This window comes from Diadema setosum, chromosome 11 (genome assembly GCF_964275005.1).
Source record: "Diadema setosum chromosome 11, eeDiaSeto1, whole genome shotgun sequence".
In the NCBI taxonomy this organism is placed as follows: domain Eukaryota; kingdom Metazoa; phylum Echinodermata; class Echinoidea; order Diadematoida; family Diadematidae; genus Diadema; species Diadema setosum.
The window spans coordinates 23,550,529-23,574,816 of NC_092695.1; the positions used below are offsets into that span (position 1 = coordinate 23,550,529).

The 24,288-nt window shown below is 38.1% G+C and overlaps 1 protein-coding gene across 1 annotated transcript in view; it reads left to right on the top strand.

The window, feature by feature from the left end:
* Window positions 1-24,288, top strand: part of LOC140234721 (calcium uptake protein 3, mitochondrial-like) — a 233,296-nt gene that overhangs the window by 207,982 nt on the left and 1,026 nt on the right. Inside the window, 6 exon segments of the mRNA XM_072314758.1 lie at window positions 14,141-14,223; window positions 17,196-17,235; window positions 19,612-19,749; window positions 22,620-22,728; window positions 23,248-23,337; window positions 23,993-24,060. Coding sequence (XP_072170859.1) covers window positions 14,141-14,223; window positions 17,196-17,235; window positions 19,612-19,749; window positions 22,620-22,728; window positions 23,248-23,337; window positions 23,993-24,060 — 528 coding nt within the window.

Here is a 24,288-nt window from a genome sequence, read left to right on the forward strand (position 1 = left end):
TATCACATGTAAATGTAAACATTTTGTCGCTGCATACGCTTGCTGTACACTATATGCAAATTAATGAGGTGATCTTAAGCACCCACACGCAACATGTGGAGATCGAGCGGGGTCACACTTTCCATTTTTACTTGTGCACTTGCGGTAAAGGCGAAGGTAATGTGCAGCAAGCGCACACACAGTGTATATATGCAGTAGTGGCATCAAATTTTTCCCTTTTGATCATGACTAAATCATTGTCACTTTGCAATAGAAATACATTTTCAGAGCTTGCAATTGATATTTCTTTTCCCACCATGTAATTAGTTTGTGAAAAAATCTACGAATAGAACTGACGTTGTGCCCACACAAGCTTTGCACCCGCACAGCTTTGTCAACACATAATTACAGAAATAGAATAGCTCCGGTACTGCCATTTGAGTGTTTACATTTATATGCAATGTGGAGAATTGCATTTGTTCTTTCAATTTCTGAAATTGGCCCATATATGTTTCACTTTCAAATTGACCAATGAAGAGATAAATTTCATATTCATGAAATTCTTCCGTCGAGAGGTCTTTATGCAACTGATTGACAAATTGCCCTACATCGGCATAAATAATCAGTTGCAGAAGAGAGAATTTGTCATTAAACGATGTAAGCTGAAGCCAGGTGTGTGCCCAAACCATTCAAATGAACCACTTTGCCTTGGAAAATATTTGATATCATTTCAGACATTCCTTTGCAGGGAGAAGGATGAAGATAGGGAGGGAGGAGAGATAGAATGAGAGGGGCAAAGAGACTAGTAAAAGGATAGATAGATAGATAGATAGATAATAGATAGATAGATAGACAGAAAGAAAAGAGAAGAGGGAGAGAGAGAAAGAGGTAGATGGATAGAGTAAAAAGAGAGAGAGGGAGGGATAGAAGAAATATATCTTCAGGAAGTTGGAAGTACAAAGAGAAAAGTTAATAGTTCTTAAATCATGAGGATGCTGGTGTAATTGAAATCAAACCATTGTAAACTGCTGTCACATTTTCCTACATGAGAAAAAAGACAATGTGTTCTCAATTCCTCATTTTGGCCTATCTACATCTTTTTCCACATTTCAAATATAAATAAAGCAAATAAAGCTAAATAAAGCAAAATGATGCAAAATAAATTAAGCAAAGTAGGAAAGAGGCCAAAATTATTTTTTTTTTTTGTCAGTAAAAATAACTCTGGTTACATGAACTGTTGGTATAAAAGAATACTATAAAACCAGAAATTCGGGTACATTTTAATATCGCTATTTCGTGACAGCCAAGATTCATGAGATTAAAATGCAGGCAAAAGTTCTTGTCTGCACTCTATGCATTGAATGCCAGTGGTAATTCACAAAAATTTCATGCTGCAAGAAAGACTGTCAGCTCCAATTTGTGAAAATTTCATGCCACGAATATATCTTGCTTAACAGTAACTTGTACCCTATGTTTACTTCTAAAGGAATATAAAGCCCCCGTCACACTAGAGCGTATCTAGCCAACGAATGCCCAGCGGATCCGAAAATTTGGAGATACGCTCACATCCGCTGCTCATCGTTCGTGACCCGCTTGGCGTTCGCTGTATCCGCTAGCTGTTCGCAGAGATTCGCAGAGATCCGCCGGAGACAAATTTTGATTTTGGACATGTCCAAAATCTTGAGCGGATGACGAACGGAATGACAATACGCTTTGTGGTCGCTTAGCGCCCGCTGATCGAAAGTTGTGGTCGCTCTGCGTTCGCTTCTCATTCGTTCGCCGTTCGTCCAAATTCGCACAGCAAATCTGGACAGCACAGGTAGCATTTATCAGTTGGTCATCAGAAATGGAGGACGCTCAGAGATTTCAGATGCAATATCTTCTAGCTGTTCATCAACATGAGTATGACCTAAACCAGCTGGCAATCGCCAAATACATCCAAGACAAGAGAAAACGGAGGAGAGGAAAACATCGAAGAACGATGTGGACCAGGGCCTGGATCCGAAGACGAGGGCAGTTCGGGTTGTATAATTAGCTTCTCATCGAACTTCCGGGATATTAAAGTCCAGGCGTTTGCCTCTGGCTTTTTTTCTTTTTTTTCGCTGAAGGTCCAGGCTAGGAACAGTTGGAGGCACCAGACGTAATGGAGGATGTTGGACTCCCCACATCATCGTCAACGTGATCATCAGAAGGAACACAGGAATCTTGAGGACTGTCGAGGGTAATGACATCAGCAGCACTTGGTGGTGACTTCTCCTTCCTTCTTTTGGGGGCCATTCTCACAATCACAACGTTACTCGACACTGTCACTACTCAAAATGATTTGGGAAAATGTGCGTCAGTCGAGATCCCTCACGTGACTGCCGCAGTATCGCTCTGCATATGTTGGGCATTCGCTCCTCATTCGCTTTGTCCGTTCAGCATCCGCTGGACGGACTGTACGCATTCGCTTTCATTCGCTACTTAATCCGCTCGTAACACGGTTAGCATATGCTCATCATTCGTTAGGCGAACGTTCGAAAACGACGTTTTGCTTGCGGATTCGAGCGGATTCGAGCGTATCTGGACTTTGCCAAATTTTGCCCATCCGCTAGGCATTCGCTGATTTATACGCTGTAGTGTGACGGGGGCTTAAGCCTTAAAATGAATGGTATACTTTTTCTTCACAAACCAAATAATTATTGACAGTATTTTTTCTGCTTTCAAGGTTTTATTACCTTTGAAAATAATTTCATTTTAACATGTGCCCTATAAATTTGTACTCTTTATTGAAAAAAACAATCAACTTTGCTCTGTGTACACATTATGTGCTTAGCAAGCAGCAAGAGTGAAAAATGTAAGTGTGAAGAAATGTATGTGTTGAGTTGTTTGGTATAGTGTTCTGTATTGGTCAATTGTTGCTGTAAATTGAGTTCCGGGGTCTTCTTCCTTATTTTCCATCATGCGTTGTTAATGTCATCATCACATGTGTAAAGAGCGGTGTTTAGACATGCAATTTCTTTGTTCTATCACACTGTTACCCTTCCCGCATTTCCAGGACAAAATGTGCAGGAATGTATATTTAGTATATTCTGATGTATATAATTAGGTATAGATATACTTTCAAATGTATGGTAAAGTCTACCATCTTCATACAGTGTACTCACTGTAGTTAAAAAACAAAAAAACAAAATCACAACAAAACTTAGAATATAAGGCAGTCTTTTCAGTCAAATTCCTATATGTCTATTTTCTTTCAATTTGTCATTTCAGTCATTCTTGTACATGCTGACATGTGTGATTGAAAAAAAAAACATAAACAAGTGGAGAAGATGTAAACAAACATTCAGACCACACTGAGTATGACTGAGATGTCAGTTGTGTTCATTATCAACCCATATGAGTTTTGTTTTTACCCTACCCTTTCCCTCATCGATCAGTTTGAGTATCTGCAATATGATTCTTTTTTTTTTTCTTTGTGGGAAGCCTAGTGTAAAGTAGTCTTTGACGTGTAAACTCTTCTCTCGCAGCACGCTAGAAGTCACACTACCCATCTTATTTTTTTCTTTTCTTTTTTTTTTCTTTTTTTTTTTTGGGGGGGGGGGGGGACTGTAGAGCACCAGCACAAATACCTTGAAGTACAAAGCTTTTGTGGATTAGTTGGATTGTTGTATAGTAACAATGTTGATGACTTCTTCTTTTTTTGGACAGTACCAAGCTTCCCTGAAAATGTTAAAACTCTGTGCTATCGTGCAAATGACTATAGTTGTTATCTACATGTGTATGAAAGAAATATTTTAAAACTCTGTCCCAGCAGTCGTACAGGGGATTTGCACTAATCCTGTTGAATGCTTAGTTTCTTTTCTGATAAGTATTGTCTAGCCTGGTGTGAAATTTTCTCATGCACCACTTGATTTTTTTTTTTTTTTTTTAGTTCTACAAATGTTGCATATGGTATGATTGGTATGCTACTTCATGCTGAGGGAAATATTGATCTTGTCCTAAAGAAACTTCACCCAGAGAAGAGTTTACTGCCTCTAGATTACTTGTTTCTACCAAAAAATGTCATCATGTCATCATTTCACATCATTGGTACAATTTCTTTTACCCACCCACCCCTTCCCCCCCCCCCCAAAAAAAAAAAAAAAAAAATCCTTGCTGAACTTTGTTGATATTGCCTGACAGTATTGCTGTTAGTGTAATTATTTCTTACACTAAACATAGTATCTTCTTGGACATTTTTTTTAAAGAAGGAAAATGAAAGATAACTAGTATTGATGTGGCTAAACAAAGATATGTTTGTTTTTTTTCTTAGCAGCAGAAGTGCTATCAACATTTACATAAATTGCACATGTATTGCCATTTTCAAAATTCTGTAGCCCATGTTAAAAGCCAACCTTGTAAATTGGCGAGTATGATGGGTAAGAAAACAACGGCAAAGATCCTTTTGTAGCAGGGATTGTCAGAAAGAGTGAGGAGATTAGAAAGCATTTAAGTTATATCATCATAGTGCTGGTGTTGATATTATATGATTAATTGTTTTTTTAGTGTTGAGTATTATGACACTGTTTTGTAATTGTCATCTTCATGCCATCTTTCATTGTCAGCCCAAGTGTTTAAGTGTCATTTGTGTGAGATGAGTGATTGAATAGATTTGTTTAAATACTTAATTTTTTTTGTTTATCAAGCCTTCCTCTGGAGTTGGAGAGAAGCTAGACATTACCGCAACCATCAAATTTTCCTTTCATCATCCCTGAGATATGATGTGAAGCTTTAGAGCGCTGTGATGCTAGACTCTTCAAGAATCATTTCATGTGTGTGTATGTGCAGTCTGATCAGATATCTTTGACAACCTAAGTAGTGATATGTTGCTCTGCGCAAGACATTGAAATGACATATCAGTATGGAGATACAGTACGAACAATTTTCACCGTCGACTCATCCATTGTGCGGTCAAACTTGTAGTATTGGTCACTGGTCACTTTTGGCATTTACATCGAACGGTCATCATCACATCATCAGCCATTGTGACTGTGATTCATTCATACATCGAAGCACGATCTACATCCTTGCCCACCCCACGTGCATTGTGTTTGCTGCTGTGCATGCACCACTAACCACTGTCAGTCATATCTACCCACAATGCACTGCTTTACGAGCATTCCTCCCCTTCACGCAGATGTCGTATCTATTATTGTTCACCTATTGCCTTGTTCACTGTGTCAGTTTTGTCGAAAATCATGTGCAAGTACCTCGATACATACCAATGTTTTTGTATTGCCAATTATGCATGAAAAAAAAAAATACTTATGTCATTACCAAGGCTAACAATACCATTTTACCTTTATTCAAATGTTCAAATTCTTTTTGTGGTCATTACTACTGGAACACCGAGTGACAGTAATGTCATTTATGAATCATCTCATCTACTCCGAAATTTCAAATCATAAACCAATCCCACAATGCATCTTGTCATAACAACTCACAAGAAAAGGAATAAGCATGTGTGTCATACACTATCACGCTCTAAAGTGTCACCATGAATGATACTTACATGCAATAAAGTCATCTCTCTATTTTGTTTTTACGTCAATGATATTCTGTATTGATAGCTTAGAAGGTTAGATCCATGAAAAGTTTGCTTGAACATTTCAGCTGCATAGATGTGTGTATTCACACATAATTGCATTATCCTTGTGGTATTAGATTGTGAAAATAGCATGTGGAAGTTTGGAAAAGCAGAGAGTTCTCTTAGGGAGATGTAGTTTTAAAGGCATAATTTACCATTTGCAGATGAAAGCATTAGTGCTTTAAAATAGTTCTAAAATGTGAGTTAGGGATAGAAACAACCACTGTCAAAATTTGAATCCGTATAATCGATGTTAAGTGTTGTTAAATACACAAAATGTGAACAATAGTTATAATAAAAATGTTTCCAGACTAAACCGTATACAGTTACGGTTTACTGAGAAAAACCCTGATATCTCCTTATATTTTAGGTTTTATTGCAAATATTTAATATGGTAGGATGTTTTATGATACAACAGACCTACACATATGCATCAAATGTGATATCTTGAACATTTTTGAAATCACTGCTCCCAAAGGTAAACTAGACCTTTAAGTTCGGATGAAGCAATGGATTTCATGAAGCGTGACAGAGATGCCTTGTAGAGGTTCTGGGACCCAGGGAGCTGCAGGGGATTGGTTGATGAGAAGAGACCAGGGACTGTCACTCTCAAGGTTTCCGGTTCTAGTCCCGTGACTGCAGTGCTTGCTGGCCTAGATAAGGCCCTCTTTCTTTAAGTGTTTAGTCCTTTGGATGAGATTTAGAGCTGTTGATCCAGCGGGTTGCTTGCATTTAAAGCATTCATTGCTTCCCCCAGCGGTCATGTGAAATGAATCAATTCAAATCAGAATCAAATTGAAGATTAGAGAAGGATGTTTTCTACCATATCCTTGTTGCTCATACACAAACGTCCACTGTGATGCCTTTGGCAGTACTTCAATATTCTTTAGGATTATCTTATCCTTGGTCTAAGAGCTATTCAACCAGCACTCTTTCCACCCAACACACATAATATGGACACACAAACATGTATACACCAATGAATACCCAGACACAGTCAACATGCAAGTATGCATACAAATGCACATGCACATATGCAGTCACAAAATAGTGTTACAATTAGCCAGTATCTCCTAAAAACAAGTTACAAACATCCATATGTCTTATTTGGAAGCTAACACTTAAAACATCATGATCGCCATTACTAATAAGACATACATGTTGACCCTCTATTCTTGTGTCAGAATGAGTAAGTTTTGTAAACAAAACAAAAAGTCATCACCAGGGCAAATTCCTGGAAAGGCGGATCTTTCCCACACATGTGTCATCAGCTGACGCGAGTGAGCATCTTGGCAGCTGCCGGCATGTTGGCGTTGTGGCACCACACAATTAATATTCTGTCATTCTCATTTTTCATGATACCCAGTAAAGACGTTATGTCGGCAACAAGCACAGCTAATAGCTTCAGACAACAAGACAATTGACGCCGAATCCAAGCACTCAAGTGCTCCTCCGTGGCTTTTTAAATTCTTGATAGGGGAAGGGGAGCGGGGAGAAAAAGCTTGAGATATGCCTAGTAAATCTTGTCTGTGATATTGAAGTATTTTCAGCTTATCCTTTTTATTTCCTTTTATTTGAATATAATTTTTATTTGTTTTCTTTTTGCTTCCTTTGATTGAATGATTATTTTTTTCATTTTAGGACAAGACCATTGCCACACTAAAAGATACCATTATCATAGATTACACACATCTCAGGTTGTCAAAAGATTTAGACAGTTGGAGGGCCAGCCACCCTGTTTTCCAGCATGATTTGCAAGCTGGAATGAAAGACGCTTTGCTGTTTGCTTCTTGCATTGGCCGTGCATCTGCACTTTGGCTTTGAAGGACATGTAAATCTCATATGTTCAATATAATTATGTATGTATTTATCTATCATCTATTTATCTTTCTATCTGTCTGCCTCTCTATCTATCTATCCATCTATCTATCTCTCTTTCTATTTATTTACCTCTCAGTCTATGATTTATATGTCTATTTGTCTGTCTGCCTGTCTATCTAATCTAATTATCTTTCTATCTCTCTCTCTCTCTTTCTCTATCTATCTATCTATCTATCTATCTATCTATTCATCTATCTATCTCATATCTTTTACCTATACATTTAAAGTTTTTATCTGTATGTTTGTCTTTCTATCTTTCCATCTATATGTCCATTATCTACTTGTCTATGTAGTATCTATCTGACTGTCCATCTGTCAGTCTTTCTATCTATCTATCTAACTATCTATTTGTCTGTCTGCCTATCTATTTTTTCTGTCTATCTATCTTTCTGTCTATCTATCTTTCTGTCTATCTATATTTGTCTCTCTCTCTTATATATTATGCCACATCTTCTGCATTTTTTTTTTATTTTCTTTGCTTGCCTTGTATCTGTATGTCTCATATGTACAGACGCAATATTTCTACAGACATGTGCAATCTCTCTTGTGTGTTCCACTTGTACATGTGTGTCTGTATCTCCCTTGTAACGTTTTCTCTTTTCCAGCCTTAGACCTGTGTCCCAAACGAATGCAAACCAGCATCTTGTTTTTGGATGATTTGGTTGCTCTGCCTGTCCGCGTTCTCACTGCTTGGCACTCTTAATGTGTCTTCCTTTTTTTTTTTCATTTTTGCTCATACCATCCCCAGAGCTCTGGTTACCCACCGAATGCTGTGCCGTTGACGGATTTCTTGAAATCACCCGTGTGGGATGAAGTACCAATTCTTTGCATCTTTGCCTTTTACCCCTTTTGTGCCCCCCCCCCCTCCCATAGTGGCATGATAGACAAAAAAGAGCATAAAGTAGACAGAAAATATGAACTGTCCCTTTTTCCACCAATCCCCATTCAACTGCCATCCCCCCCCCCCCCCCCCCGCCGCCTCTCCCCAGTCCCATATATTGTAGGATTTGTCCTCTTTCATCCCAATTTGACATTCAACAATGATATGTATTTATGTATGTATTGATGTATGCATGAATGTATGCCATTCTTATTTTGCCCCTTTTGTAAAACCTTGTCAACGTGGTGTCAAATCATGCAATTTCTAATCTGTTAACCCATTTAGGATGGACTGATTTTGATACAACACACATTTCTCATAGACACTTGCCCGAGTATATTCGGGACTCGTCCTCAACTTGTTAATACTATACGAGAGATAGAGAGTAGCGTCACACCCTACGTCCCCTCCTCCTCCCACCACCCCCCCCCCCCATTTTTGCTACCCATGCACATGGTTATGCCGACACTACCAACTAGAACCCTTTGCCCTAGCTTTATAGTCATGTATTCCGTTTTGACAATGTTGTGCTTCTTCTAAATGTTGTGACTGTACCCAAGATACCAGTATCTTAACAGGCAATCACACACCACGTAATCCATTTCCTTCCTGCACGTAAAGATCTTATACAAAAAATAACTCACTGAAGAAAATCACAGTGGCTAATTGATGTCATGTACATGGACAACCTTCTCCTAGAGCTGAGCTGTCTGAGTATTTTTTTTTTCTAGTCCATACATTGCCCTTCCTTTTATTATTCAGCTTAGTTGATTAGCTTTTCTTCTCCCATTGACACAGAATGGGAGATATTGCAAACTCCCTTACTCATGCACCAGTAACTTACATGTACTTCTTATGCTGAGAGCCAGAAGGCTGTTATCGCAGTTTGGGAGGGGGGGGGGGTATCAAATTATTGTTATCACATTGTAGAGCGCCGATCTCCTCTTTATATGTGGTCAAATTTTTAATTTTCATTTGCAGTAAAATGTTAAAAATCAAAACCAGAAGGACGCTATTTTATCTGATATTAGGAACAATGCATATAAATCCACCCCCTTTTAATTAAATAAACTTTTTATTTCATGAATAGTGATTGTGCTCTTCTGGTTTTCAGCTGACAACTTTTTATATCAGTCTCCGTCATCATGGAGATCGTTACTTTAGTAACCCACCATGTCTTTGTGCAAAAATCAATAAGGATACCTCTTGTGGAAACTTATAAGCTTTGAATACATTAACTGATTTCTTCCCTAAGTGTTACATGTATGTTTTAATGTTATCATCAATTCTAGCAACAACAAAAAAAAAAAAAAAGCAGCGAAAATAGCATGGAATTTTCTATGAGCAACAGAATAATGTTGATACATTTCAAGAATCGTTTTAGTCAGTATGCATTAATTTTTTTCTACACCTTAAGCCTATTCCCCACAAGGTTGTTTGATATAAAAATGAAGGGTATTTGTCCTTCTTGCAGATGAATTCAAAACTCTTTATTTTAAGTGACTACATAATTGCTCGTACAAAGTTAATGACTTTATGATGTGTACTTTAAACATGATATAAAAGCAAAAAATTAGATTCATACTGCAGAGAAACTTGGAATCTTTGCTAGTTTCATGAAGTACTACTAGTAGAAATTTAATACATGGAATAAGGTATTTCATCAACCATGTCAAGTGTGGTTGGGATAATTCCACAGTATGTCAAGAGAAACTGCATATACTTGTGTTCTGAAGGGTGCCTATGCAAATAGTATTGTGCCTTCTGAAACCTGTCCCTGTAAAAAAAAATAAATAAATGAATAAAAAATGAATAACAATAAAAACTGTAAATTTGGTTTTTAGAGCTTAAATTACCAATTAGGACATAGGTTTTTCTCAGTGAAGAACAAGTAATCTTTTTCAGAATGGTTATTGTCTTTCTTTTTTCTTTTTTCTTTTTTTTTTGGGGGGGGGGGGGGTCTGTGTAGGCTTCTTATTCATTAGCCTTACCAGGGAGGTAAACTCTGTGACCTTACTGAATGGAATTGTGATATCGTCGCTGGGGCGACAAGACCTTGTATCTACAATATGTCAAATGTTCAGGAGAGCCAAAAAACATGGCAGCCAAAGCACTGTGGCAAATGGGATAGCCTTTCCTTTGACATGCCGTGGTGGCTTCATGTTTTTAGTAAGACAATTGGGATTTGGACAGGACATCACATAACCAATTATTTGACCATTAATCCAAAAAAGTCATTTTCACCAAAATGCAGATACAAGGTCTTGTCACCCCAGCGACGATATGTTAAGTCTTAGTGCAGTGTTGTTGCCTTAAGTATAATCTCTACTCATATTGATATATGGTATATCTCTTTGATATGATTGTGAAGCAAAAGCAACAACATTCATCTCTTCTTCTTTCTTTTTTTCATTAAAAGCTTTCCAAACCTTCGCCAAGGGTTTAATACTTGGATTTTGGGGGTTATTACAGGGCAAAGCTAACACCCATAGATCATATATATGCCACGGTTCAGCTGTATGCTGTAGTCAGAATTGGTACATACATACATACATAATACTTAATACCTAGAAGTTTAGAAGAAGAGAAAATGTGAATACTAAACCAACCCGCCTCTAACTCTGCAATCCAACGGTTGCCTGGTAACCACATCAATTGCTGTAGTGATGCCATCCCTAACATAACTGTAGAAAGAAAGTTGTAGATACACATCAGCTCTCACCAGTTTTATATGGTATACTGTATAAGAGGACATTTTTTGCGATGTGCAAATATTTGGCCATTTGGTGCGACGTTCAACTAGCACAAAAATAAAACCACATGAATTTGTGATTCAAACCAGTTGCCTCTTAACTGTCGTGGCAGCTGTGACTTGTTTGAAGTGCTCACTCATTTTTTGTAAGCATCCATCAAATTGAAAACATGAAAATTCATCATACCCAGCCAAGCATGAAAAATTGATCGCACAAGAATTTCCACTTTTACAGTACATGTCCTCATTATGTATGATATCGTAAATGCAGTCAGTCATCCATAGCATGCATTAGAAAAAGTAATACAGAAGTGCTTTACACCATGTTTCATTCATGACCAGACAAATTTCCTGGTGTGATCCAGTAAGTGCATTCAGTTATTCGATATAGGATGCTCATGCACTTGATGGAAATCAAATGGAGTGGATTAATCATGTATGATGCTGGTCAAAACAAGAACATTGATCAAATTTGCCAATCCAGGAACATGTCATACACATTTTACTCTTTCACATGTTTAGATACACAGTCATGGAAGGGTATAGAAATATCAAGACTTATTGGAGAAAGCAGTAAGACTTGCATTGAAGGACGTATGACACTTGTTTGTTATTCTGTTGGTCTCTTTTTTTTTTCTGACAGTGTTTTTGTATCAAATATGATTGAGAGAATTGATGTCATGTGGAAACAGTGATATAGGTCATTTATAATCTTCTAACAATACTTAAAAAGCATTTTCTTTTATAACAAACAAACAAAAGCATTGTATGACTTATACATCAAAGTATTACAATCTGCTGTGTATAAGGAAAGTAGTTTTGGTTCAAAACTTGAGAACTTTCAGATTCATAAATTGTCTTTCTGTCAATAGTAAAGTCCATCCGTCAAATTATCATTTTGCAATGATCAACAGTATAATTTCAGTGCATCAATGTATTCCAACTACATACTATTTGCATTGTTTGTTAAGTTGGTATTTTTTACAGATAAATGTAGATGGCTTGTCATATGTTTTGTGAGTTGATAAGTACACTAGTAGAAGGAACTAACAATTGTAAAAGGTGTTGGTCTGTCCATGGGCGTATGGATGTAATGATGTGTCATTTGTATTTCTTGGCATGTGGTTAGATCGTTTATCGGAATACATGTGCAGCTGTTTTATGTTGCTGTCTAACATTTGTTAGTTTAAGCAGTGACTTGGGGATACGAATTGGTATGCAGATTAACTCTGTGACGTTGTGGAATTTGTGAGGGAAGTGAATTTTGTGACTAATTTTGCTCTAGAGAATAACAAACCTTAGCTGTGCCTGAAGATACTGGAAGGTTGCATAGGGTGGTTTAAAATCTCATCAAAGTGGTTTTTGTGCACCTGAATTAGAGCTTTCAAACCTGGGAGAAGGTGCTGTTTTTGTCAACTGTGAAAAATGCAAATGCTGTCTCCCTTTAATGAGGTAGCAGACAAATCCTTGTACAGTCAAACCTGTCGTAGCAGCCACCTGTCTACAACGGCCACTTTTTTTGTTTCCCTTGCGTGGCCGCTACAGACAGGTTTGACTGTATGTTGAAGCAACTGTATCATATTCATTACAAATATGTTTACCTTGTGCATGAATGGTATGGTGAGAAGGAGAGTGTGTGTAATAAAATATCTCATTGCAATTTCTTGTAGATTGTTTTATACAAGGGAACTGTAACAAGCTGGCTGGAATGCACTTCATTTCACCCTCAGTTTATTCCATGATCTGAAGAGGTCTCATGTGTACTTTTAATTGGCAGCTGTCAAAATTCTGCTGATGAAATCTGTAAACAGCAAAAGTCATCAAACTGTTCAAACAACCTCAGAGGCAGTTGAATGGATATAAAACGAGACCCCTCCCCCATCTGTGCCATCTTGAGTTCAAAAATACTTCTCCATGATCATTTATAGCAATTTTTCTCAGAAGCATCTTCGGCAGCTGAACTTGAACCTTGAAGCAGCCGACGTAATCTGTTCGCCGTGTTTCCACTAAAAATAGCATGCTGCAGATGAAAGGATATACCTCAGCCTATTAACAGAGAGAATGTGTACCATTCTTTTGCTCTACTTCCACCTGCCAGGGGGTTTTGAACAATAAGTCACGTCTTATGCACTTTCATAGGCAGCCATTCCACAATGATACATTGATGGGGGGGGGGGGGAGTAAAGGGAGAGGAGGTTTGGGTGCAAGAAAGACAGAATGAGCAAGTGAGTGTGCAGCTCTAGAAGCTTTTATTTTAATGATAGCTGATGAGGAGCTGAAGGGTGCATTAGCTGTATGAGTCAAACTTTGTGAAAACTTGATACCAGACTGGTTTGTGATAGTTAGTCCATCTTTCACCCACGCATCACATGTACACAGTTGTCTTCATGACTTCCTCCTAATGTGACTTATGCAGGGTGGTCCGTGATGGTTTTTAGGGTGATACAACAACAGCCTAAAAACCCAGAAACACACAGCATTCTCTAAGCGCCCTGCCTATGATTTGTAACATGATGAAATAAAAATACAACAACTTGCAAATATGTCGATAAACAAAAAAACAAAATTTCATGCTTTTTAAATTTGGAATACAGCTCGTACACTGTAGTAATCAAATGGTCAAAAATTATGCTAAGATAGCACCAGAGCTCATCAAGAACCTGGCTGCAAGGGTATCAATGTGAGTCATGTGTGCTTTAAGCTGTACATTCACACACATTATTAAAATGATTTTCTGATTTGGCGTGCTTCCATGCAATATGCCGAAATTTCACATTGTGGACCACCCTGCTTGTTAAAATAATAGTGTCCTCCCAGTTCCATTTTCTCTTTTTCATCTTCCTGCAAATCCATCAAATTTATGAAATTAAATCATTCCCCATTGTGTCCCTTTCACATATTTCCATGACCAAATTCATTATTTCAAAAGTATGTGACATGCATTATGTTCAAACTTTTGATTTGCTTTGTTTTGCTTCACTTCTTGTGGAAATTGTTTCACTAACGAGCGGTTTCACTTTTCATCTTGTCCTCACCGAAGCTGAAGATTAACGAGACCACTCTCCTGCGGTACTTCTTTGGACCCAAGGGGACGGACACGCTGGACTACAAGACATTTTCTTCGTGAGTTTTGTTGTCAATATTTTTTGTTTACTTGCAAGAAGCATCCATCCTGTCAGTGCTACAGTTGTTGTCTTGAATGATTACTATGAAAAAAAAAAAAAAAAAACACCAAGAAAGAGCACGATGAGTTCTTGTCAAAGAGGCAACCTCTGTGTACTAATGTACTAACAATAGGCATTGGCATTGAGCGATAGGGATAGTTTAGTTTCGGTCGAGACGGGACTTCTGGGGGGTGTTTCATCAACGTTTGTCGGTGCCGACAACTTGAATCACCATAGTAACAGTCAGTGACCAGAGCATCTCAGCCAATCAAAACCAAGGATTTTGCTGAAATTGGTCAGCGCCGACAGTTGTCGGCACTGATAAGCGTTGATGAAACACCCCCCAGGTTTCCAACTTTCTTTGTGTGAAATAATGAGAAACCTCATGAAATATGAAAAAGCATACAATTCTAGGAGGAATTCAAGGTTTATTTGATGAAAATTGGTTTAGAAATGGCTGAGATATCCAAAATAAAAAGGTCCTAATAAAAGATGGGACCCACCTTTTATTAGGACCATTTTGTTTTACTTTGTTCTTGAATATCTCAGCCATTTCAAAACCGATTTTCATCTAATGAACCTTGAATTCCTCTAAGAAATGTATGCTCTTTAATATTTCATAAGTGATTTCTAATTACCCTTTAAAAAGTTTAAATCTAAATACCCCATCTCAACCGAAACTATACCATGCCTTTAAGCACCAAACCCAGGGTACCTTGGGTATTTTTGACAATGAAAATAAAATCAGGTAAATAGAATAGTACATGTTACCTCAGCATTCCACTTGAGATTAAGACAGGTATGGAATTCTAACATTTTTATTGAATAGTGATATTGGTGACAACTTTATGTGCAAATGAACTATAAATGAGAATGTCCTCAACTCGTAACTCGCCCATTGGTCTGTGCACAAAAATATTAAAGGGAAGATAAACCCCAAGAGCAATGTGGATTGAGTGAAAGCAGCAACATTAGTAGAACACATCAGTGAAAGTTTGAGGAAAATCGGGCAATCGATGCAAAAGTTATGAATTTTTAAATTTTGGTGTTGGAACCGCTGGACGAGGAGACTACTAGAGGTTATGACGTATGAGTGGACAACAATACCAAGAAAATATAAAGAAAATTCTACAAAAATCAATTTTTCATGAAAATTACAATTCCATCAACTTGATGTTGACATATGTTAGGGGTAGCAATTATTCCCCCTGCTTTCTGAAAGAGGTTGGTCCATTGCTCTTTCATAATTCTAGAAAATTGAATTTTTGTTGAATTTCCTTTATATTTTCTTTGTATTGTTGTCCACTCATACGTCATATCCTCTAGTAGTCTCCTCATCCAGCGGTTTCAACACCAAAACTTTAAAAATTCATAACTTTTGCATCGATTGTCCGATTTTCCTCAAACTTTCACTGATGTATTCTACTAATGTTGCTGCTTTCACTCAATCCACATTGCTTTTGGGGTTTGCCTTCCCTTTAAAATAAAGGTTCTGGTTTATCATAACTACAGCCCTCCCCCTCCACCCCCTCAATAGAGATAAACATTAAAAAAATGAAGAAGAAAAAGAAGAAGAAATAGAGATTGGTTGTTTAGATACCCCCCCCCAAAAAAAAAAAAAAAAGTGATGCAAACTACATGTACACTAGTTTTACTTCTTTATGTCATTTTTTTCATGAAGATTTCTTAACGATTTGAGTCCATGATATCATCACCTCATCCAATTTATATTACTGCTACTACTATCACTGTTCGATGAAAACATGAAACTTCCAAATTCCTTGATTTTCTTTTATTGATGTTTAGGTCCAATTTTGATGAAGGCTCTTCAATTCTAATTTTTTCATTATACTTATCAAAGCCAAGTTGAACATGGCATGGAATTTCACTTTAAACTGTCTTTGGGAAGATTCACCCATTAAATGCATCATTCTTTATCCAAATAGCTTTAAAAGGAAAAGAAACATTCCCACAAGATGTTGGGGAACACTAATAAAATAGGAAAAATACCACAGGTATTTCTTTTCATCATGCTGTTGCAACATTGGTAGACTTAGTTTGAGAACCGAATTTGTTCTGTGAGCAGGTGTGCCTTCAGTTTACGAAACCTGTTCGGGACATTTTCAGGATACTGCTCGCATGTAATTACTTCAGACAGATAAGGTTGTAGCCGTTTTCTGTGGTTACTGATGACGTCGACTGTGGTATTAATCCAGAGCTCATCAAAATCTGCCCATCACTTGATGTAGCAAGTCACAAGTCTAAGCCATTCAGGGTTAAAGTAATAATCGATAATTTGGTATTTGATGCCAGAAGACCTTAGTAGTGTTTTTCAAATTAACTGGTGATACTCCTCACCTTGTATTTTCCTTATCTTGTCAAGTTTAAAGCCAGTAGAGAATGAACAGAGACTGCTGATGATGTCACTCATCCAAAACTTTTTTTTTAATACTATTCTTGACTCTGTATTATGGTGAAAGAGATGAAAGTTATATTTAAGTTTGTTTTGTTTTTTTTTTCAAAATATGGGCAGCCGTTGACTTGTGATCAGTAGTGGTCTTGCTATTCAAGTGTAACTCTTGACAATACTCTTTATCTAGGAGTCCATATTTGGCTGTGATAATGTTGTTTTTGTTCTCTTAAGAGTGTGGAATAATGTGCACGGTCACATGGCAAAGAGGTTTTAAAGAGAATGAATCATAATGTATGGTGTATTAAAAGTTTTATGATGGTTTGGTTGTTTTCATGTTCTTCTATTTCTGTGTCTCTTTTCTTCCTGTTTCCCTCTGTCTGGCTCTCTCTCTCTCTCTCTCTCTCTCTCTCTCTCTCTCTATTTATCTGTCTGTATTAAAGAATTTGATATTAAAATATATTCTAAGGCCGTTTTATGTTACAATGGATTTTTCTCACAAAATTCTGACATATTCACAGGTTCATGGACAATCTTCAGACTGAAGTACTTGAACTGGAAATATCCTTTTTGACAGAATTGTAAAAAAGAGATAAACAATGATATGCTATTGTTAGCATGAATGATCATTGATACTAATCAGTAGGAATTATAACACATGAAACATGTAATTGCTGTGCATAATGCCCCAGAAATTTGATCTAGATTTCTAGTTTTTCTTTCAAAACATCCCTTCCACTGTCCAAATAAACTAGATTAATTTGGCAGCAAGGAAGGGAGAAATAATGAACCTTACATGTAAAGTCTTTTCTAAATGATGCCAGACAAGGCTCCAGTTTATTACGAGGATCAGTAAAGCATTGTTTATCTGTTTGGGAATTCATCTGTGTTTGTGTTTAAACTGTTATGACAAGCATCTGAAGTTTACGAGATCTATGATGATGCTGTAAAGGCCTGTGTTTAAAGAGGAAGGCTGTTAACTGCAGAGTTGTGTTTTAAGAGGAAGGCTGTCAACTGTAGAGTTATTCTCCCCCCCCCCCCACCACCCTTCCCCTTTTGAGCCCCTTGCAATTCAAAAACTGGTGCCGAAAATATGATTGAGTCACCAGGCAAGTTTACGCAAAATGCCAAGTGGAATAACTTGGAATGACTGAAGACTGTTCTTGCCCATGCCTACCATGACCTCATATCAATGTCTTGGGCCATTGCCCAATGATGTGTATCATTTATGATCACAAAAATGTCTCGGTCTAGTACCATAATCGCGACAAGAACTTCACTCAACACACATAATTGGACAGCAACTTGTTTTTGCTCGTTCAAACATTCATCAATCTCTGAAAAGCAAATAGCAGCCACAACAACAACAACAACAGCAAAGACATATTTGGCCCCTCCCACAAAGAAGAAAGAGTGGCCAACAGCATGCCCTAATATGGTCAGAACAAATGTCCACTTTGTGACATTTGCACAGGTGTTTGGCATACTTTCACCGGTAGATTACAGGAAGCATGTTAAGTGTGATTGTGTGTAGTCCAGAAAGTTTTCTACCTCACAGGTGCAAGGCAGTTTGACTCATTTGCATCTAATCTGCATCTCATTTCCGAGAGGGATGTAATCTGGACCAATCAAACTCCACGATACTCTGTTGAGTGACATGATTAGTAAGAATGTGGGCTGTGGTGCATTTTTATCATGTTCCTGTTTAGTGGAAGTTATTTTTGTACCTTGTTTCTAAGGCTGCTTCCTTGCCAAAGATTACATTCTGAAAAGGGAACACCAGCTCAAAAAACAAACAAACCACAAACAAACAAAAACAAACAAACAAATATAAAACAATGACATGAAGAACTGATATGTGTATAAGAATGGTTACATTTGAAGCTTTGCATATTACTTCTTTTTTATTTAACATATTCCATTGGCAGTATCACCATTGAACCTAACCCCAGAAAAATTCATTCAACAACATCATTCACAAACCTACATGTAACTTCAAGTGCACCTAGGAAAAAAAAAAGGACTTGAATTTCAAATGGTGCAACTGGTACAGTGCAATCACTAAGGTCACATTACTAGAATGCTGTCCCTATTTGACAGAGTACATTTCTATCTTTTTCATAGAAAGCAGTTGATATCTTCTATGACAGAAGTTTGTAATTAATCCCTTATCTGAGCTTTGTTCACTTGTCCCCATATCAGCATTAATACTTCAATTGATCAATACAGATGTCCCGTAACGAGGTACCAGTGAATAAGGATTATCTATCTAATTCTGTCAATGTCCATTGTATTGCATTGGCCTCAGTGTGGGGTAGTTGAATTGCAACAACTGAAAAGAGTTGTCTTTCTGTATAGTGCAGCCAAGTTTGAGGGAAAATTTGATCGAATGCCTATTGAAAACGGCTTGGCAAGTTTTAAATTTGGTGCATATGGCACATTAATGGTTAATAATAACCATTCTTTACGACCGATTTATGTATTTTTCTTAAGATAAGTTTAATATCAAACAAACAAAAAAGCCAGCTTGGCCCCATTAGATAAAGACTAAGTATGATGTTTACTCTATGTCTACTTCGCAACAAGTAAAAAAACGAAAAGAGTCTGAAATATGATTGTCTGTTGCATCGCTACGACATATAATAGCTATGTGAGTCTTAAGACATTATTTGGTGGTGCATATTTTATTTAAACCAATGACTGCACAGTATCTCTGTATTGGATAGTTGAATTGCAAGTATGGACAGGTGTGAGCACTCCTTTTCCACTTAAGTTCAGACAAGTAAGCAAGTATAGGCATTAATCATGTGTGTGGAAATATTAAAAACCTAATACTACAGAAAGGTAGTCAATGCTGTATCAAGCTTAGAAGTGCAGCCACCTGTGCAATATTTGTTGTATATATGCTGTATTTGATTCCTTGACAAAAGCGTTCACTTCTATGAGTTTTCTCGTGGCATGCCAAGCATCGGGGAGGCGGAGTTTGCCAGCATCCTGCTGCGATACACCCACCTGGATAATGAAGAGATGGCAGAGTACATACAGAGAGTCCGGGAGAGGATGCCGGAAGAAAAGGTGAGATTTCGTGACGTCCATCCTACTGGTCATCTGGGAAACTTAGAAGGAATGGTTTGCCGTTAACTCCCCTCAGGACCACCATGTCCAAATTTTCATATGAAACAATGAAAATGCATCATCAGTGGTAATGTAAGGGTTTATGAAGGACAAATGATGACATAAATGGTATCCCGGGGTACCAAACAAAAATCAGCCATTTTGTTGAATTATTTATTTTTTTAAAAAGGTTGTACCCTGGGTGCCAAAAAGAGGAAATTATTTTGGTGCTGGAGCTAGCGCATGCTAGCTACTGCACTGCACTGCACTGCACTAAAGCACACGCTAGTGGTATCGCAGCTTCCATGTACGCATAGTATAACATGCAGTGGCATGGGAATGACTGTGTACACGCACACACAGTGCATGCATTTTTCTCTGGCTGTCCTCGAGTGGACGTGAGGTGGCGCTACACAACGCGGTAACCCGGGGTACTACGGTACCCCAGGGTAACGCGTGATGTATCAAATGCAACAAGAGAGGAAGTGGTCATGGAGCCCTGTGGCCACCCCATGTAAGCATATCTGATTGACACTTGAGGCACTGCCATAGATAGTTTTGGACTTTAATAGCTACAGACCTCTTCAAGGATGAATAGCCAGGTCTGTTCATTAATCCTGTTATGTTTGGGTAAATGTTATCACATATTACTCTTATGGAAGATGCAAATTTATCAAATGGTGTCCCTTCCCCGTCTGTCAATTTCTGTTGATATAAAATCAGGACCACTTTTTGGGACCACTATTATTCATCACATCAATCAGAATGGAAAGTTGGTGGGGTTTTTTTTAGAAACTGAGTTAAAGCAGTTAATCAATAAATTAGTTTGATTGTAAGAAAGATGATAATTCAGTCACTACTGAATAGAATATATACATGTACATACAATGTACTGTATGACTCACCTTGATGCAGATGAATCTTGCTGTCTTATTTTTCCCCCTTAAAATGAGAGCAATTTTGAAAAGTATAATGTGCAAGTTGTGAATAGTTGCAAATGAGTTTGTTTAGGGGTTTTAACCCGTTGAGGACGAGTTCCAATTATACCAGGGCAGGTGTCTATGGGAAATGCGTGTTGTAGCAAAATCAGGGTGTCCTTAACAGGTTAAGGAACCTTTCAATATTTGTGTTCATAAGGTCATGCTATCATCAGTGATAGACAAATTAGATCAACTACATGTTGCTTGGGCATTGTAAATGTCATGAATGAAAGGACGCATAGTTCACTAACAGTGAGCTAAAGGAGTTTTCTACGAGTGTAGTGCACGGCATGCAGTGATCCCCATTTCATGCATACTGAACACTAGATATTCATATACTGGTAGTAATTCAATGCTCAAAGGGTTAAGCCTCACCAAAAGCATGTTGTAAGCTGTGCTCATGTTGGCCCACAAACAATGATGCTTCTTAGGGCTGCAATTTTGTTGATCTGGGAGCATTTTATGAAGCATTTTGCTTGAGTTTTTTTTTCAGACCATCTGTTATAAGCTACTGAAATCCTTGCATCTTATTGGTGTAGAGAAAATTTGTCAGAAGAAACAGCCAATCAGTATGCAATATGCTTTATGGAATGCCCCCCCCCCCCAGTTGTGTGTTAAACAAAAACAAACAGACAGACAAACAAAGCAGAACAACAAAGCAAGAGACCCGTGGGTCTAGCGCTCACCTGAGTATCGCAAGTTCACCTTTCACGCAGCCACTAATCTAAATTATTCACAGCTCTACTAAAATTTGACCAGGCATTCTCAAGTAGAAGATGAAAATGTACAATAAGGGCCCAAATTTTTTAAGATTCCTTAATTTGGGGGGATTGGGGGCCCCTGGGGCCCTCTGGGTGTGGCATTGTGCCCATTTTGATAAATTGAGATCCTGGCCCCCTAGGGATGCTACCTGCCAAGTTTGACGAAAATCCATTGTGAGGTTTTCAGGAAGAAGATGAAAATGTACAATTCAGGCACCCATTTGGACCTTCCCACCCACCACCCCCCCCCCCCCCCCCAAGAGGGGCACCCCTGGATCTGCTATGAACAAACTTGAAACTAGTCATTAATGTACTCACTCATAGTATTATCTTAGCTCTATAACTTCTGATTCTAGAGAAGATTTTTTAAGATTCCTTCATTTTGGGGGGTTTGGGCCCCCCTGAGGGCCCCCTGGGTGGGGCATGGTGCCCATTTTAACAAATTGTGATCCTAACCCCCTCGGGATGCTACCTGCCAAGTTTGGTGAAAATGGGTCAAGGGGTTCTCAAGAAGAAGATGAAAATGTACAATTTAGGCCCCATTAGGACCCCTCCCCACCCCCCTCCCCTGGGTTCCAAGGGGGGCACCCCTGATTCTGCCATGAACAAACTTGAAACTACAGTCATCAATGTACTAACTCATAGTATTAACTTAGCTCTATCACTTCTGGTTCTAGAGAAGAAGATTTTTACAGATTCCTTAATTTTGGGGGGTTTGGGCCCCCCGGGGGCCCCCTGGGTGGGGCATGGTGCCCATTTTAACAAATTGAGTTCCTAACCCCCTAGGGATGCTACCTGCCAAGTTTGATGAAAATCGGTCTTGGGGTTTTCAAGAAGAAGATGAAAATGTAAAAAGTTTATGCACGACGCACGACGCACGTCGGACGAAGGGCGATCGCAATAGCTCACTTGAGCCTTTGGCTCAGGTGAGCTAACAAAACAAAACCCAAAACTGTGTTATGATCATAATCAAATTGTGCAGCAAAGTGCGACCATTTGTTTAGATTCCAAGATGTTTTGTTTACAGTAACAAGATTTCAAGCATAAATCACATGATATTGACAGAATTTCTTCCTTTGTTGTATTCCAGGGCATCTCCTTTGAGATCTTCAAGGATTTCTTCCAGTTCATCAACCATCTGGATGACTTTGAGATTGTCCTGAGGATGTACACGTTTGCTGATCAGCCCATCACACAAGGTTTGTACACTCCATCAGTTTTCTTCCTACGCCACCAGTCTGCTATTTTCAGAATATCTCAAGTCGTCTCTTACTCTTTTGACACTACTTTTTTGTTTATTCTGTAGCCTCTCCTAAAAATGTTAATCAGTCTCTCCTGTAACCCTTTTCCGTGCCAGGGACATTGGACAGTGTGTTCAATGCTTTGGGGTTTTCTGTGCCAATCGGCACTTGAAGCACACAGAGCGTTATTAATTTGCTCAGTTTCTGTCACTATCATCAATTGCTTGTGATGCACCTCCCTGTCTATTTCACATAAATTTATCTCATCATAGATGCATATATATATGCAGGTAAGATATACACTAGCTCTGTTGGTTTCTGGTGTACTGCATTGATTCTTGTTTTAACAGAATGTGCTTCTGGAAAGGAACTGCATAATGATGTCTCATTTCTGCAAATCAAAAGACTTACTGTAAGAAATACACTAATTTATTCTTTTTGTTCTCTCCCTTCCACCCTTGGCACTCTCGTCCACAGCTGAATTCTGCCGTGCAGTCCATGTGACGACAGGACACAACCTGGATGAGCATGTGGTCCATACGGTCTTTCAGATCTTCGACAAAGATGGTAATGGCTTGCTTGCATCATTGCTCACATTTAATCCAGAAAATATAAGTGAAACACGATCACGTGGTGCACAAACTTGTACAGACGTGAAAACAAATGATGATGAATTTATGTCTTGCTTCCACAGATCTTGTATTCAGTGAAATCAGTTGAAAAGCAAAATGAGACAAGATGTGAGAGGAATTAAAATGCAAGAATGCCAGAGGCTTCGAAAAGAAGGGTATCTCCCAAAGTTACAAATAAGAAGTATAATTTGAATGCCGCAAACAGTTCAGTGTAGGCCATGCAAGGTGAAGCCAAACCTAGCATGGTAAAGACCAAATTCACTAACAAATCCTGGCTATTCGGCCTTGTTCTTACACAGATGAAAGGAGATGTGGGAAACTTCAGTTACATTTGATGCAACTTAATAGATATCTTAGTTATTTTTGTACTGTTAATCTGATGACACAAGTGACAATCAAAACATGCTTGTTCAAAGGGATCATTAAAAACACAGTTTCCAGGGGATTTTATGTTTTTCATAATTACTATATGAGAATTACATTTAATAGTATTGTCCATTCTTGCATTATCAAGTGTGTTCATGTGATAAGCATAGATGTATCATTTGTACATTTTTTTTTCTGTTTCACATCACTTCTGTTTTGTACAGGGGATGGCAAGCTAAGTCAGAAGGAATTCCTCGGTGTGATGAAAAACAGAATACATCGTGGATTCAGGGTATGCAAGTGATTTCCAGAAGAAATAGTTTGAAATAATTGCACAACAATCAACAAAGTGCACATCTGTGATAACTTTGTATGGTCATCTAGCAAAATGGCTAATTTAGTCAGTTATTAACAAGGTGAAAGATTATGAATCAAATTTTGACCTCTTTTTTTCTCTCTCTCCTGCCCTGTGTGATCAGTATGCTGTGGAATTTCACTTTCATTTCATTGGCAATGGTTC